The sequence below is a fragment of the Pleurodeles waltl genome, chromosome 2_2 (genome assembly GCF_031143425.1).
Source record: "Pleurodeles waltl isolate 20211129_DDA chromosome 2_2, aPleWal1.hap1.20221129, whole genome shotgun sequence".
NCBI classification, from domain to species: Eukaryota; Metazoa; Chordata; class Amphibia; order Caudata; family Salamandridae; genus Pleurodeles; species Pleurodeles waltl.
The window spans coordinates 712,055,843-712,070,868 of NC_090439.1; the positions used below are offsets into that span (position 1 = coordinate 712,055,843).

A 15,026-nucleotide genomic window follows, 5' to 3' on the forward strand; every position below is an offset into this window, starting at 1 on the left:
TTGACATTTCACACTTCTCGAAGCTCAGGCCTGCTATTCCAGATTAGGTTATTTTTTTCACCTTGCGAGATGTCTTTCCTCATGTCAGCTTCACAGAGTATCCTGCAGGGGGAATATCTGGTCATTCTCCCCTTAAATGACAATAGAACCATTATCTAGTAGACGTGGTGGAGATTACATTTACAGTATGGTCACTTAAAAACCATGAATTGGTCAAACACTGAGCTGATGTTACACATCAGTACGTTGCTGCAAACTTGGGTTCTGTGGCCTAAAAGTTACTCTATCGGAGCCAGGCAAATTTCGAAGTCATGGGCAGTAGAAAGCACAAGACACAGAGAGCTAGAGGTATAAAGAGGAATTATTGGAAATGGAAGCAAAATACTTAGTGGTTGGACCCCAAATGAAGAGATGCAAAGAGGCTAAATAAGATGACTACCACAGTGTAGTAGGAAAGAAGCTATGGCGTGCTACCTCTCAACACAGAAGAGGTTATCCTTCGTAGCAACAAAAGCTGGAGGTTAATAATTTGACAGAGAAAGCATAATTAGGGCCATAGATGTGCGAAAGTGATTGAGAATGGCCAGGGAGATGTGATTGGGGGTAATGCTGCTGTCGCTGGGGTCTTTGTAGACTATCTTTGGACAGACTGTCTTTGGACATTGTATGAGTTCCACACAGAAGAGAATAACAGAGGTTTAGGGGAATTTGTTGGTGACCTACCTCTTCTGTAACTGCACCCACAGTGTAGCACGAGCGACCTTGGAATAGGTGGTCTTGGAGACTCTGGATCAAACCCAATCAAAATAGGCCCCAGGTCCAAAAACCTCTGTTCAAGCTCTTTGAGAAGTTTTCCAGTACTATAGTCAATATATATTGAGCATATTCCAGTCAGCTAGGTCAGTAGGGATGTTGTCAACAGGCCTGAGGACAGCCACCGTAGTTCTGATACATAAGGTTGGAAAATGTGTGAGTAAATGTGCATCATATTGCCCAATATCGTAACTGAACTTTGAGATTAAAGTCCTGGCAAAGGTGTAGGCCAGTAAGTGCCATTGCACACCCTGATCAATTAGGATTCATGACCAACAGATAGGCCTGTTTGAACATAAGCTAACTACAAAATTTAATACACGAATACCAGACAATGGGCAAACGAATATCGTGGCCATTCATGTTCCGGCTTTTAGAGAAAATGGACTTCGGATCACCATTACAGGTATGAATCAAACCATTATACATATGCCAAGGTTAAGAAATCCCTGCCCAATATATTCTGCCTCGGTTGGGACACAAGTCAAGTCTGCCCGCTCTCCAAGCTTCTGTTTCCCCTGCCCTGTACCCTGTGCTGGAGCTGCTGTAATCCCTTGATTAGGGACATAGATGGAGTGACAAATGGGATGACACATTATCATTATTCACCAGTGACATTATGCTATATGTAGCTGGTCCGTAGGGCTCTTAAAACAGTTTTTAGATTTTTAGAACTGATGAGTTATCCTCCGTATTCAGAGTTACCTGGAGCAAGTCGTACCCCTTCACGCTTGTTAATGGAAGGCAGTATTGGAAAATGAGTTTAAATACTTGGGGCTCAGGGTTGCAAGAGGTAGTGAATGCTTTTATAAATACAATTTGAACAACTGTAGCGCAGCTGTAGGAATGGCGTTCAGTGATGTATTGGAAGAAACTCCCAACGCCCATCTTCCGGAGGACAACACTGATTAAAATGATAACACTTCCAAAATGAATTTATATCCCGCAAAATATTCTTGTCTGTCTCCATAAAAGAGACAAACCGAATACTGCACCTGTAGCTATGAAACAGGAGACTTCCTCGTACGCCATTGGAAACACTCTATGAGACTGTGTGTGAAGGGGGCTTGCACTCACACAGAATCACAACTACCACTGGTTACACAACTAGCTAACAAGTGGAGACTGGCACCTGGGGATGAGTCCTCATTTCGGGTGAAAAGGCATGCTTTGTACACGTTCCTTCCCCCTAGAAACATTTAACTACATAAGAAATGGGGGTGCCAGCTTGTTCTCCCCTGCAGTACAGGGTCCTGGACGAACCATGAGTGAAAGAGCAATATAACCCATCTGCAAACACTGGTAGACAATTCCCCGGAAGGCCTTGTGTGGTGAAGGGAGAAATGCCTTGGGATCTAGGATCCTCTAGGGTAACCCTGGGAAGTAGAGATCATAACGGGACACCTACCAGTCCACCTTAAAATTCACCATGCGGTAGATTCCATTAGGACCCAGCTCACATTGTGTGCTCTGGCCCTGAATGCCTCGGGGACTGTGCGCAGGAGGACACCTTTCTTAGCATCATTTTGCAAAACCCAGGGATTTGGACAGCGTGTTATGGAGTGGTAATTCTGAAATGCGTCCATTTCTTACGTTAATGGCATTACTCCTAGTCCTACTCCCTCGCCTTCCTTGTAACCAATGAGGCTCCCTGCCTCCCCATAGACCCCTCCCTTCCCCTTAAGCCCCCCCCACCCCCACCACCTCCTGTACAAAAACAAGCCCAAGTAGCAACTCAGGCGGTCCGTACCGGGAGGGTGGGAGGGAACGGAAAGGAAGGCGAGGGAGTAGGACTAGGAGTATTGCCATTTACGTAAGTAATGGACGCATTACCTCCCGTCCCTCCCTCGCCTTCCTTGTAACCAATGAGACATAGCAAGAGAAAACAAGAGACGGACGCTGAGTTGCAACAAGTTTAATCACAACCAACAAAGACCACCGAATAACCATCCCCCTATTACATCATAGAGGACAAGACACAGTGACCCAATACCGACTCCAAACTGCCCAAGTCCGCCAGTCTGTAATGACGAACAAAGGTCGAAGGTGAGGCCCAAGTAGCAGCCCTGCAAATTTCCACCACAGAAGCGCCCTGAAGCTCCGCCACCGTAGCAGCCATACCCCTGGTAGAACAGCCCTGAATCCCTTGGGGTGGAATCACCCCCTTTAAAGAATAAGCCATCAATATCAGCGAGCGAACCCACCGACTCAAGGAAGCCGTGGATGGCTTCTCCCCTTACAGAGCCGGACTTAAATTCACAAATAGAGAATCACCCTTCCGGAAAGGAGCAACCACCCGTAGATACTCCAACAAGGCGTGACGCACATCTAAGGAATGCAACCGAACCTCCTCATCTGAGGAAGGTTCTGGACAAAAAGAGGGAAGGATAACCACCTGGCGCGCATGGAAAGACGAATTCACTTTGGGAACAAACGAAGGAACCGGGATAAGCACCACTCGATCCGGAAAAACTTTACAAAAAGGAAAAGAGCAGGACAAGACCCCTAATTCCCCTAAACGGCGGGCCGAAGTAATGGCCACCAGAAAAAAGTTTTCAAAGAAAGATGACGCAAGTCACAGGAACCCAGTTCAAAGGGAGAAACAGTCAAAGCATCCAAAACCAACGAAAGATCCCAGGAAGGAAAGGACCGCACCGGACGCGGAAACAAGTTAAGAAGACCCTTGAAAAATCAAGGCATCAAATGACCCTCATCAGACAGATTACGCCATGGACCCCTAAAAGCCTGAATCGCCACCCACTGCACCCTCAGAGAAGCCACAGACAAACCCAACTGGGCCTCATCCTGTAAAAACTGCATCACATCAAAAAGAGAAGCGGACGTAGGATCCAACCCATGTCTGAAACACCAAGAAGAAAAAACTTTCCACTGCCGACCATAAGACAGCAAAGTGGAATGCCGTCGGGAAGCCAGTAAAGTAGAACTCAAAGCTACCGGAACCACCAAACCCGTCAAATCCCGTCGTTCAACTTCCAGGCCATCAAGTGCAACCGCCTCAACGACCCCATTGAGAGGCAAGGAAACTCCAGAGGCGACGGACAGAGAGGAAGAGTCCACACATGATCCGAAGCCATCAACCGAAGCAACGGAAACCAATTTGCCCTCGGCCAACTGGGCACGATCAAGAGAACACTGGCCTTCAGAAGACGTACCCTCACCAGAAACGCACGGAACAACTGAAAGGGCGGGAAAGCGTACATAAGACCCTGAGGTCAAGGACACGACATCCCGTCCACCGCCCAAGCCTGAGGACAACGAAACCGGGAGCAAAAGCGACTGAGTTTCGCATTCTCTGGAGACGCAAACACATTCACCACCGGAAGACCCCACGGGTGAACCAGGTGATGAAACAGAGACCCCCGATGTGAGAAAAGCTGAGATGAAGGAAATACCCTGCTCAGAAGATCCGTCCGAACATTGACCACCCCCTGAATGTAGGTGGCCCGCAGGGAAAGAACCCATTTCTGTGCCCAAACAAAAATCTTCCTTGCAAGGCGGAACAGCGCCCACGACCTGGACCCCCTTGCCTGTTCATGTAAGCCTTGGTCACCAAGTTTTCTGTCCGAATAAGAACCGCTAAACCTTTCAGGGAGTCCTGAAAATGAAGCGGAGCCAGAAGCACCGCCTTCAACTCACGCCAATTCGATGCACGCCTGGCTTCCAGAGGTGACCAAAACCCCTGAACCTGAGCCGACCCCATCCAGGCTCCCCAACCTGAGAGGCTGGCATCGGTCGTCACCACCACCGGGAGAGGAGGAGATAAAGACACCCCTACACGAAGATGAGCTGGCACCAGCCACCAACCCAACTCCCTGCGTACCAACCCGACACTGGAATCCGCGCCCGAAGAGAACTCGACCCCGGAGACCAATGAACAAGGAGCCAGTTTACCAGGCAAAGAAGAGGGAACCGTGCCCATGGCACCAGAAAAATCACCGACGCCAAATGACCCTGCAGACGCATCCACTGAAGGGCTCTGGAAGCAGGCTGCGACAAGATCGACCTCACCAGAGACTGGAGGACCATTAACCGCTTCTCCGACACAGTCACCAAGCCTTGAAGAGTCAGAAACCGAGCTCCGAGAAAAACTAGATACTGGGAAGGAACCAAATCTGACTTTCCCCAGTTTACCACTGGAACATGCAGGTAAGCATCCTGCAGATCCAGAGATGCCAGGAAATCCCCCGGACTGACCAGAGGAAATATCGCCTGAATGGAAAGCATACGGAAATGCACAGTCCTGATCCAGGAACTCACCCCCTTTAGATTGAGTACAGGACGAAAAACCCCTGACACCTTTGGAACCAGAAACAAGACGGAATAAGTGCCCAGACCTCTTTCCCCCACAGGAACCTGTGAGATGGCCCCCTTGAGAAGCAAGTCCCGGACCCCCTCCAACAACGCCTGTCTCTGAGCCCTGTCCGCAGGCAGAGGAGTGGGATGCACCCCGGAATCTGGAGGCACTTCTTCGAAATCTATGTCGTAGCCATTGTCCACAATGTCCAGCACCCAACGATCGCTGATACTCTCCTGCCAAACAGAAAGAAAGTGCCTCGGCCGTCCCCCAACCGGCCCTATGCCAGGCCCACAATGATTGTCAGGACCCCTTCTTGTATCCACCCCAGCTCGAAGGAGCCGACTTCTTGGGAGAAAAACGGGGCTGAAAACGACGTTTCCTGAAAGAAAAAGATTTGGAATCCATTTTGGGAGAGGATCGCGAATGCTTCCGCCAACCCTTGCCAGAAGAAGAACCACCTTTATAAGGCAAGGCGTGTTTCCCCTCCTTAAAGGTCTTCGAATGCATGGAAGGCAACTGATCACCAAATAAATTGCGCCCCTCAAAAGGCAGTCTCAGGAGAGCAGACTTCTCCCCAGGATCCGCCTTCCTCATCCTCAACCAGAGGGACCTACGAGCCCCAATCAAAGCTCCCGATGCCAGAGCCGAAGTACGGACCACATCAGAAGACATGTCCGCCAGCAACCTGGCCTGCAGCTCCATAACAGCCAGAAGTTCCGAGCATTCCGAACCTTCCTGAACAGCCACCGCCAGCTTGTCAAAATCCTGCACCAAAGATTGTGCTGAATAAGCAGAAATAATACCCGCTCTGAGGGCCAAATTCTCCGCCGCAAATGCCCTTTTAAGACCAGAGTCCACCTTACGGTCAGTGGCATCAGCAGGCACACAATCCTCCGGATTGACCGCCGTCTTGCCAATCAGAGTAGCCAGAATGGAATCTAGGTTAACTGAGGGTGGCAACACATCTTCCCCTTCCAGCAAGTATAGTTTCTGAAGGAACCTTGGAACCTGTGACTTGTCCATATCCTTCACAGGGCCCTGAAAAGGCATGGCAAACCTCGAAGGCGTTTGATACTGAGGGAACAAGTGCGAATCCGACCCCGCAGGTTGAAAAACAAGAAAACCCAAATTGTCCCGAACATGAGACATCACCTCCCACATCTCTTCCCTGGAGACATATTTCCCACCAGAAGAAGTAGAAGGCGCATCATCATCATCACAAGAAGAGGACCCTTCCGCAGCCCAAGGAGGACGGGCAGCCGAAGAACGTCCAGGCCTGGCCACCCCTGCTTGGAGAGCACGAGACACAGCCACCTCAATCATGTCCTGAACTTCTTCACTGGACCTGAGAGGTGTAGAAGCCCCCACCGGCCCTTGGTGACCTCCAGGAGTGGAGAGGGGAACCTCAACATCATCCCCTGAAGAAAAGGAAGATGAAACAATCCTTCGTCTCTTAGCAGGAACCTTTGGCATAATTCAAACAAGCAATGCAAGCCAGAGGTCCCAGTCCCCATTAAATAAAGAGAACCCCCCCCCCTTAAAAAATAGCAGAAAATGAAAAGGCAGTAACAATTAGCCCCCAAACTACTAAAACGTGGGCAGAACGCCCGTCCTACCGCAAAAACGCTGAAAAATCACAACCGGCACATCAGCTCGTCCCTGCGAGCCGAAAATCTGGAAGTTCTGCCCCAGCCGCAAAGAGCCGACCGACCTCGTCAGCCGACTCCCAGGACGCGTCTCCAAGGCATCAACGCCTGCCTCTCGAAGATGTGACCGCCAGGAACCCACCACGAGGAGCTCCGTGCTTCGAGGAGAGTGAAGCCGATGACCCCCAGGCTCCGCCGTGGAGGAAGAAGTAGGTAAGTCTAGCGGGGCTAGACAAAAAAGAACAGGAGGTGGTGGGGGTGTTTTAAGGGGAAGAGAGGGGTCTATGGGGAGGCAGGGAGCCTCATTGGTTACAAGGAAGGCGAGGGAGGGACGGGAGGTAATGCCTGTTGAACAGCTCTTCTGGGAATGGAGAGACACCAGGGGCGTTGCTTAGTCAGGTCGATTCAGGGGGTTTGGACAGAGATTCCTCCTCCATCATTGCCACTGAAATGGCAAAATGGATGAACATAGTATTCAATTTGAAAGGCGTAGAGCCACCCAGGCCTTTGTGAGAGAGGGAAGAGGGAGGGGTGGGTGTATATAAGCTATGCAGAGTTTTATAGAGGCGTGCGTGTGTGTGTGTGTGGTATGAGGGCTGCTAATCTGAGTATTTCCCCTTCCAGTTACCTTGGTTGTGAATGTGATTTGTGATTCACTACACTTTTAACATGTGTGATCGCTGTTTGTCAGACTCTACACGGTCTGGAGCTCCAACTCTTTATTTGTAAGTCCGTTTTTGCTTACGTGAGCATATAAAATCAATACAAAATGTTTTTTTTTTTAAATGCACACTTTCTAATGTTTATAACTGAAATAAAGTCCTTATTTCCTCTTTTGAGACCCCTTTACTAGCTAAAAGCAAGAATTCTTACATTTAAATGTAGATATTGTACAGAGAGAGGTTCGTAGCAACTTGTGCTGTGCGGAAAAAGAAAATATAATCCTGGAGCCGGAGCACTAAATGAAAACTTCACCTCTTCTACCAAAGCAGAAACGAATGTGTACTGATTGCAGATTTCCTTTACACTCTCCCACTATCAACATTTTTTTTTTTTGTCTGAACGGTTTTACAGAGCTAAGCTAACGATATATCGGATTATTCGATCTAACACGCACACTCGTGCATATGTTATCTATGCATGTTTGCATGGGGTACAACACCAACCAAATAAAAAAAACAGAAAAGAAAAAGCAAGTCGTCTCCTCTTTCGCCGCCACTCTAAGAGGCACCCTTCTCCTCCATGTATAGATAGCACTCTGCTTTATCTTATTCACATCTAGCCCCGGATCTCTTACTGTTACAGTTCACCAAGACTGCTAGTCGTGGCCCTGGCCTACCTCACTCCTGCTTTCAGCATCTTAAAAAATTCTCTAGTTAGTTGTTGTGCTTGTAATTTTCGTCTGTACGTTTTTGAAAAACCCTATTATTCTGTATTCTTGTATAATGTACAAACACTCGGCTCGTATTTGTTGTTTTCTTCTTTATTTTCATTAAACAAAAAAACTAATTGCTACTTCCTTCTCCAGTCCACCACACGCTGGCCCCTCCCACTCCCTTTCGCCACTGCTGTTCTTTTGTAAATTGCCGCGTGCTGCCTTTGGCTCGTGCCTACTAGGATCTGTAGTTGTCCTATGCAAAGTGCAACACGAAGGATAAATACAACTGTATCCTGTGTATTTGCTAAAATATTATTCGCATACATCTTTCTAAAACCACAAGTAGTTTCTAATTGTTTCTTAAGCTTCGTGGTATTGTTGTGATTGCCGATGTCATGTCTGTGTAAATGATTACTTTGTTTCTTTTCAGCCACATGGCCTTTCTGTTGTCCTCACATCACCTGCCGTGTTTACATTCACATCTTCTGTGTGTCCTGAGAGACATTTGGAGGCAGCCGAGATCTTAGGTACTGTATGAGCGCTGATTATAACATCAAATCGGGGGTTGTTGCTGGGGCTATGATTTGTTTAGAAACGTTCAGAGAATGTTACCAATAGTTTGACTATCATTGGGTATATACACATATGAAAACTGTACTGACAACTGTGGAATTGTACTGCTCGGTGGCTGCTCGTCCGTAGGGTCTGAGGTGGTGTCCAGCCACCTCTGAGCTGCCACACAGTGCCCAGATATGTTTAATATGCAGCGTGGAGCTTGGAGTCTGCAAGTCCATTCCTCCTGGCATTCGATAAGAGCAGAGTGGCATGTTGGACTACTCATGGTCCGGCATCATGAGTAACAGGCTGGCTCTTCTACCCAATGCCTGGTGGATTAAAGTGTGCATATCCAGCTGCCCAAGGCCCTTGCTGTGCCAACTATACTTGCGCTTTAAAGGCATCTCTGTGCAGGGCAACCTATGCTGTGTCAGAGTCGCAGGGAGCAGACACCCCGGCCACCAGATCGATGGTGCACTGGGTTGCTTGGCCCAGCCAACCCTGATGCTGCCTTTCATTTAATGAGCAGCACACAAAAGGTGATGTGAAAAATGCTTGCACACTCTCTAAACTACTAGTAATTGCTTTGGGTAACATTCCAACCCTTTGTTTTTCACCCACTCTGCCACTCCATATAGAGATCTGCCTTATGCACATCATTAATGATCCTGCTCCTCATGGGAACAGTCTATCTTGAACTGCCAGTCCAGGTCCCCTCCATCCATCAATTTTTGGGTTTTCTAAGTCCAGTGCTCTACGTTTTATGGGTATATCCAGACATGGCTCTCTAACACTGTACAATAAAACTGACGCTGCTTTTTTACTGGCAAGGCCTAAAGAGCCCGAAACCGGTCGTGGGTTCCTTGTGTCTCCGGTGAGATGGTATCTGGCCTGCAAGTTTGGGCTGAGCTGCTTCTATTGGAGCATGGCCAGGCCTGATATGCATCTGGCTGGTTCATGACTGAGGTGGCGTGGTGGGCAAAAAACAAATGGACTGGATTACAGCCCAGAGTAAATAGTAGTGACAGATTAAATCAAGCAATCCACCCCACACGGTTTTTCATTTAATGCGCAGCATTGGGATTAGCTGGATAGACTAGCATGAAGACAGGCTATGGTTGCTTGTGCATGTGAATGGAAGCCCAGTGGTGGCCATGTTTTGCTGGCCATTGGCTAAGGCATGCAGCTCACTTTAATTTCCTCATTCACTCACTGGTTGTGTGTGCACAGCAGAGTTGCTGTCACTTTTCAGATTAGCCTCGAATATCCTGTACTTTCAGTCTTTATCTCCCAATCCAAGTTAAATAATGAATACAAACCCTTGCACCGCTTTCATCTGGCATTTATCCGCTTCTTAAGCATTAAAGGGCAAGTTCAGTAAAGCTATTGTCAACATCTCATCACCACTTTATCATCAACAAGAGAACACACACCTAAAATACCTTCCAGCTGCAGATCATGGGCAGAGATTGTTCTGGTCTGAGCCCTGTAACCTCCCCTTCATCCTCCCAAAGTTCACTTGAGTGATATACCCATGGTCAAAGTGTGCAACTCCGCATTCTCTCAAAGCTTTGGCTTCTTCCAGAGTGTCTAAAAACAGCCCTCCTTTCAGAGTCCCTTCCACTGATGCATTCATTCCAGAGCCATGGAAACTTGAACCTTGCTCCATCTCAGACACATCTCCTCTCATGTGGCAGGGCAGGAGCACAGCGTCTACATCCTACAACTTTTGCGTAGACCCTCTCTTCTGAATGGCACACTGTCTGGACAGACCGCCAGGCCCCCTTCCAGTGTCCTCCTTGTCAGGAAGTGACCAGTGGTGGCCCAAAGAGAGACTGTGGTACTGGAACCTCTCGGAAAGGAAAGGCTTCAAATAATCACAGCTGTCAAAAGATTTTCCTGCGTGGTTAGCCTTAGTACCCACAAAATTGGCCCTCACTTGAAAACACATATAGCCAAATTAGAGCCATTGTACCCATTTCTCGACCTAAACCTCTATTTTATATACAGCAGTGGCATTGCTAGATGGGGGTCCGATGAGCTTTTGCTTTGGCTCTGTTTGTCCTGGCCCCCTCCGAGGCCTCACCCCATAGCTGTTGTGCCCAGAGGCTGTACAGATTAAAAAACATACATAACTCCTTGTGATTTGATGTAAATCTGTTCAGTAGTTTTGGAGTTACGAAAGGAAAAAATAAAATTGTATATCCAGGGGCGCAGAGGGTACGCAGATCCAACAGATCTCAAAATGAGATTTGATTGGCTGCCAGCACTTCAACCATGATGCGTTGGCAGCCACCTTGGACCTCGGGACTGAGCCCTAAGGTAACTATAACGGGCACCCTTGCCATGCACTGTTAATTTCCCACATATTACATCACTCATGACATCTTCTATAACATCATTGATAATATCACTGCAGCATTTGCTGTAAAATTATTGATGAGAAAGCTGTGCATGGTGGGGACACGAGTTATAGTTAGTTACCTTAGGGCATGAGTTATAAATACTTGAGATAACTTTAACTATAACTGCTGAATATATATGGTTTTGTGCATGTAAAATTTGATGCTAACTAAAATGTCCCGGTAATCCAGGGCCTTATGTTTTTTAAAGGAGAGGGGGCTGCAAGGCCCCACACCCTGTGCCCTGGGCACCACAAGGTCTTATGTTTTTTAAAGGCGAAGAGAGCTACGTGGCCCCCTGGAACAAGCATCATTAGGCTCTGGAGACTACAAGGTTTTATTTATTTTTTTAAAGGGGAAAGGAGCTATGAGCCCCCTACCCGCCACAAGCCTCATTACTCCCTTGGGACCCCAAAGCCTTAAGTTTTTTAAAGGTGTGGGGAGCCAAGTGGCCTCCCTCTCCAAGCCTTACTAGGCCCTGGGGACCCCGCCCCCAGGTACTTTTTTTTTTTAAGGGGAGTGGGGCCACGTGGCCTCCCTCACCGAGCCACATTAGGCCCTGGGTATCCCATCCCCCAGAGGCTTATGTTTTTTAAAGGGGAACCAAGTTGCCCACTCTCTCTGAGCCGTATTAGGCCCTGAGGACCCCATACCACAGGGCCGTTTTTTTTTTTGGGGGGGGGGGCCTTGGCACTCCCCACCACGGGCAGGTTTCTATTTTTTTATTATTAAAGAGGAGGGGGACCATGGGCCCCCCCAAGCTCTATTAGAACCTGAGGATCCAAAACCCTAGGGATTTTTTTTTTATAAAGGGGGAGGGGTCCGCATGCCAACCCTCTCCAAGCCTTTTAGGCCTTGGGGGCATCACCCCAGGGCCTTTTTTTATGGCAACCGAGGTGAGCCTTCTTAGGCCCTGGGGACCCCATCACCCAGAGCCATTTTTCTTAATTAAAGGAAAGGAAGATGAGAGCCACCCACCCCCAGAAGTTAGCGGTCCAGTGGGATGGGGTTCCTGGGGTCTTTAGAGGGCAGGGGCCACAAGGACCCCTCCCTATTTTGAGTAATTTCAGCCCCAGAAGTGGGTTCCCCTGGGCCTTAAGAGCCACAGCACACCCTTCTCATTTTGAAAAATGTTTGCCCAGGGGCAGGCTCCACAGGGCCTGTGATGTCTCAGGGAGTGGTTGGTGCGGCCCCTCGCCCCATTTTGAGAAACCTTTCCACGGGGTGGCTCCCATTGGTTGTCATGGCTCAGGGAGGGGGGCCACGTGGCTCCGTTCCCCTTTATAATTGAAATCAGCCTCAGGGTTTGGGGTCCCCGGGGCCACTGGTGGCTTGGAGAGGTGGGCTGTGTGGCCCCCCTCCCCTTGTATGCAAATTGTGGCCTGGGGTGGGCTCCCTGGGGCATTTAATAGCTCAGGAAGTGGGGCTGTGTGGCCCCCTCCTCTTTTTTAATGATTTCAGCCCCGGAGGTGGGCTTCCCAAGGCCTATAATTAATGAATAACCCCGGCTGCCATTTTAGGTTTTTTTTTAGGGTTTTTCTTTTTTCAATCCCTGCAGGCTGCAGAATCGCAGCAGTTTTGATCATTTTTTTTTAGTTTTTTTTTTTTTAACCCCGGAGGTGTCCCTCTGGGTCCCACCCAAGGGACCTAGAGTGCCAGGTGATCCCTACCCTGTCCCCTTGTATTACTTTCCTGTTTTTTACTTCGAGACAGGGGACTAAGTAATTGCTGCCAGCAACATTTTGCTTATATTGCTTGCAGCCAATCAGATCTCTTGCTCCTGCAGGAGTCCTACTCCCACGGAAGTGAGGTGGCCCTAGGGAATGCTCTATGGTGCTCCCCTGAGAGTCTCTTGAGCCTCTCGTAAACCCAACTGTCCAGAAATACAATTATTTTTTAATCTTAATTTATCCAGTATTGGATCTTTCATAAATTCACATGCTTGAATCATCCCCGTCGTCGAAGTGGGAGTCCCACGGTACATAAAATAGCAATAAATAATAAATATTTTTTTTTGCCATAGGCTATAATGGAGTCATAGCTTGCTCATATAGCCTATCCATGTCCTTTTGTGAAAGGACCCAAACCTGCCTGCTGTCCAATCAGGCACCATCACCCTTTAGAACCTTCTCCAGAGAAGCTCCCTTCCTCAGATTTTCTACCGCACGTCGTGTGAAGGGAGTCTTCCTGAGCTCTGCTCAGTTTTTTCTTCTACTTCAGAGATTTTCTCTCAAGAAAGCTTCAAATATGTCAGATTCTTCTAGAAAAGGCCTTTTCCGCCCTTGCAAGACCTGTGGGAAGAAAAGGCTCCATGTGGATGACCCACATTAAGAATGTCTGTACTGTCTCTACCCACAACATCAGGTTAAGGACTGCAAAATATGTTGCACCTTCTCCACAAAGACCCTCAGAGACCGGGAGGGCAGACTCCTGACATGGTTACAGGCCAAATCCTGTACTTCAGGTGAGGAGAGTGGGTCAGAGAGGCCACATAAAAGGTCCAGATCTGAGGACCTAGGCCACATAGAGAAATCCAGAAAGAGGCAGAAATCTCGTCATGGGAAGGGCTTACAGACTTCAGTCTCCTCTGAGCCTTCCTCTCCTCTTCAAAAGAAGGAGTCTTACCATCTATCTCCTTCTTCAGAGTCTTCCACTTCTGGAAAAATGACTCTGAAAATTAGAACAACGACGACAACACCGTTGACGACTGTGACGACGACGACTGTATCTACATCTACCGTCTCCACTTCATCGTCGACGAGACCGTCGTCAGCGTTGACGACCCTAACATCGACGGTAAGGGGTCCGATCCCTTCTTTCCAGACTCCATCGGCACCGTCGACGACTGCCCCGTCGACTATAACCTCAGCGACATCATTCTCATCGGCGCTATCGCCATCGACGGGGTCAAAGAAACTACCGTCGACGACACTACCGTCGACCAAACCATCGTCGGCGAGATCATCGTCGGCTAAATCATCGTCGGCAAAATCATCGTCGGTGACTCCACTGTCGACGAGACCACCGTCGACGGAAAAATCTGCACCATCCACGGCTGCATCAACTTTCACGCCATCGACAGCAGTGATGCCTAGTGGACACGTTGAGGCCATTCCTACCTCCTCCAGCTCTCCGAGCCATGGTCAGCATCAGAAGTCTACCTGCACAGGACGTTTATCCAACCGACACATCTCCAAACAAGGTGTCGGCTTTACTACCCAGTCATCTTCTTGACTGGGAGGAATCGGACGAAGGTCCTTTTGGAGATGCACATAGCCCTTCGCAGCTCCATGTCAAATATCAAGACGACGATGAAGAGAATGAGTATGAACAGTATCAACCATACTACTCTCATCAGGACCAATACTATGAAACACGGGAGCCTCAACACAGAGACACCGTAGAAATGCCTTCCTCCTTAATCCAGGATTTACAATCCATGCTTCAGGATTATAGGAGAAGGTTTCCAACGGAAGGTCAACCACCGGCGCCGGTCTCTACGGTGACGCCAGGTAATGCTCCTCCTCCTCCAGCTACTCCAAGATCAACATCACACTCGGTGTTAGCTGCACCCCCCAGAGATGAAGGTTCCACTTCAGGGGAAGAAGAACAAGAAGAAGGAGAAATTTCTACTCCACAACATCCTACAGAGGAATGGGATGATTATTTGGCACCCACTCCTTCTCCACCACCTCCTCGCCCCTCTGATTCTCCGCCCGAGGACATAGGTGGTTTCCATAATCTTATGGACAGAGCCGCAGTACGTTTCCACCTACCAACATCTGTCTCCCAATCGGAATGTTTCCTGCATGATTTCAAAGAGCAATCACGGAAGTCGATACGGTCCATTCCGATTATTGATTACATTTGGAGCGAGGGCACAAAGATTATGCGGAATCCGGCTACTGTTCCTC

General features: G+C 48.5%; 1 protein-coding gene across 3 annotated transcripts in view; it reads left to right on the forward strand.

Annotated features, from left to right (window-relative positions):
* The window catches only part of ADHFE1 (alcohol dehydrogenase iron containing 1), a 300,399-nt gene that overhangs the window by 265,213 nt on the left and 20,160 nt on the right, over positions 1 to 15,026 (forward strand). For all 3 annotated transcript variants that reach the window (XM_069220269.1, XM_069220270.1, XM_069220271.1), the window contains one exon: positions 8,586 to 8,682. In XM_069220269.1, coding sequence (XP_069076370.1) covers positions 8,586 to 8,682 — 97 coding nt within the window. The remainder of the gene's footprint in view (positions 1 to 8,585; positions 8,683 to 15,026) is intronic.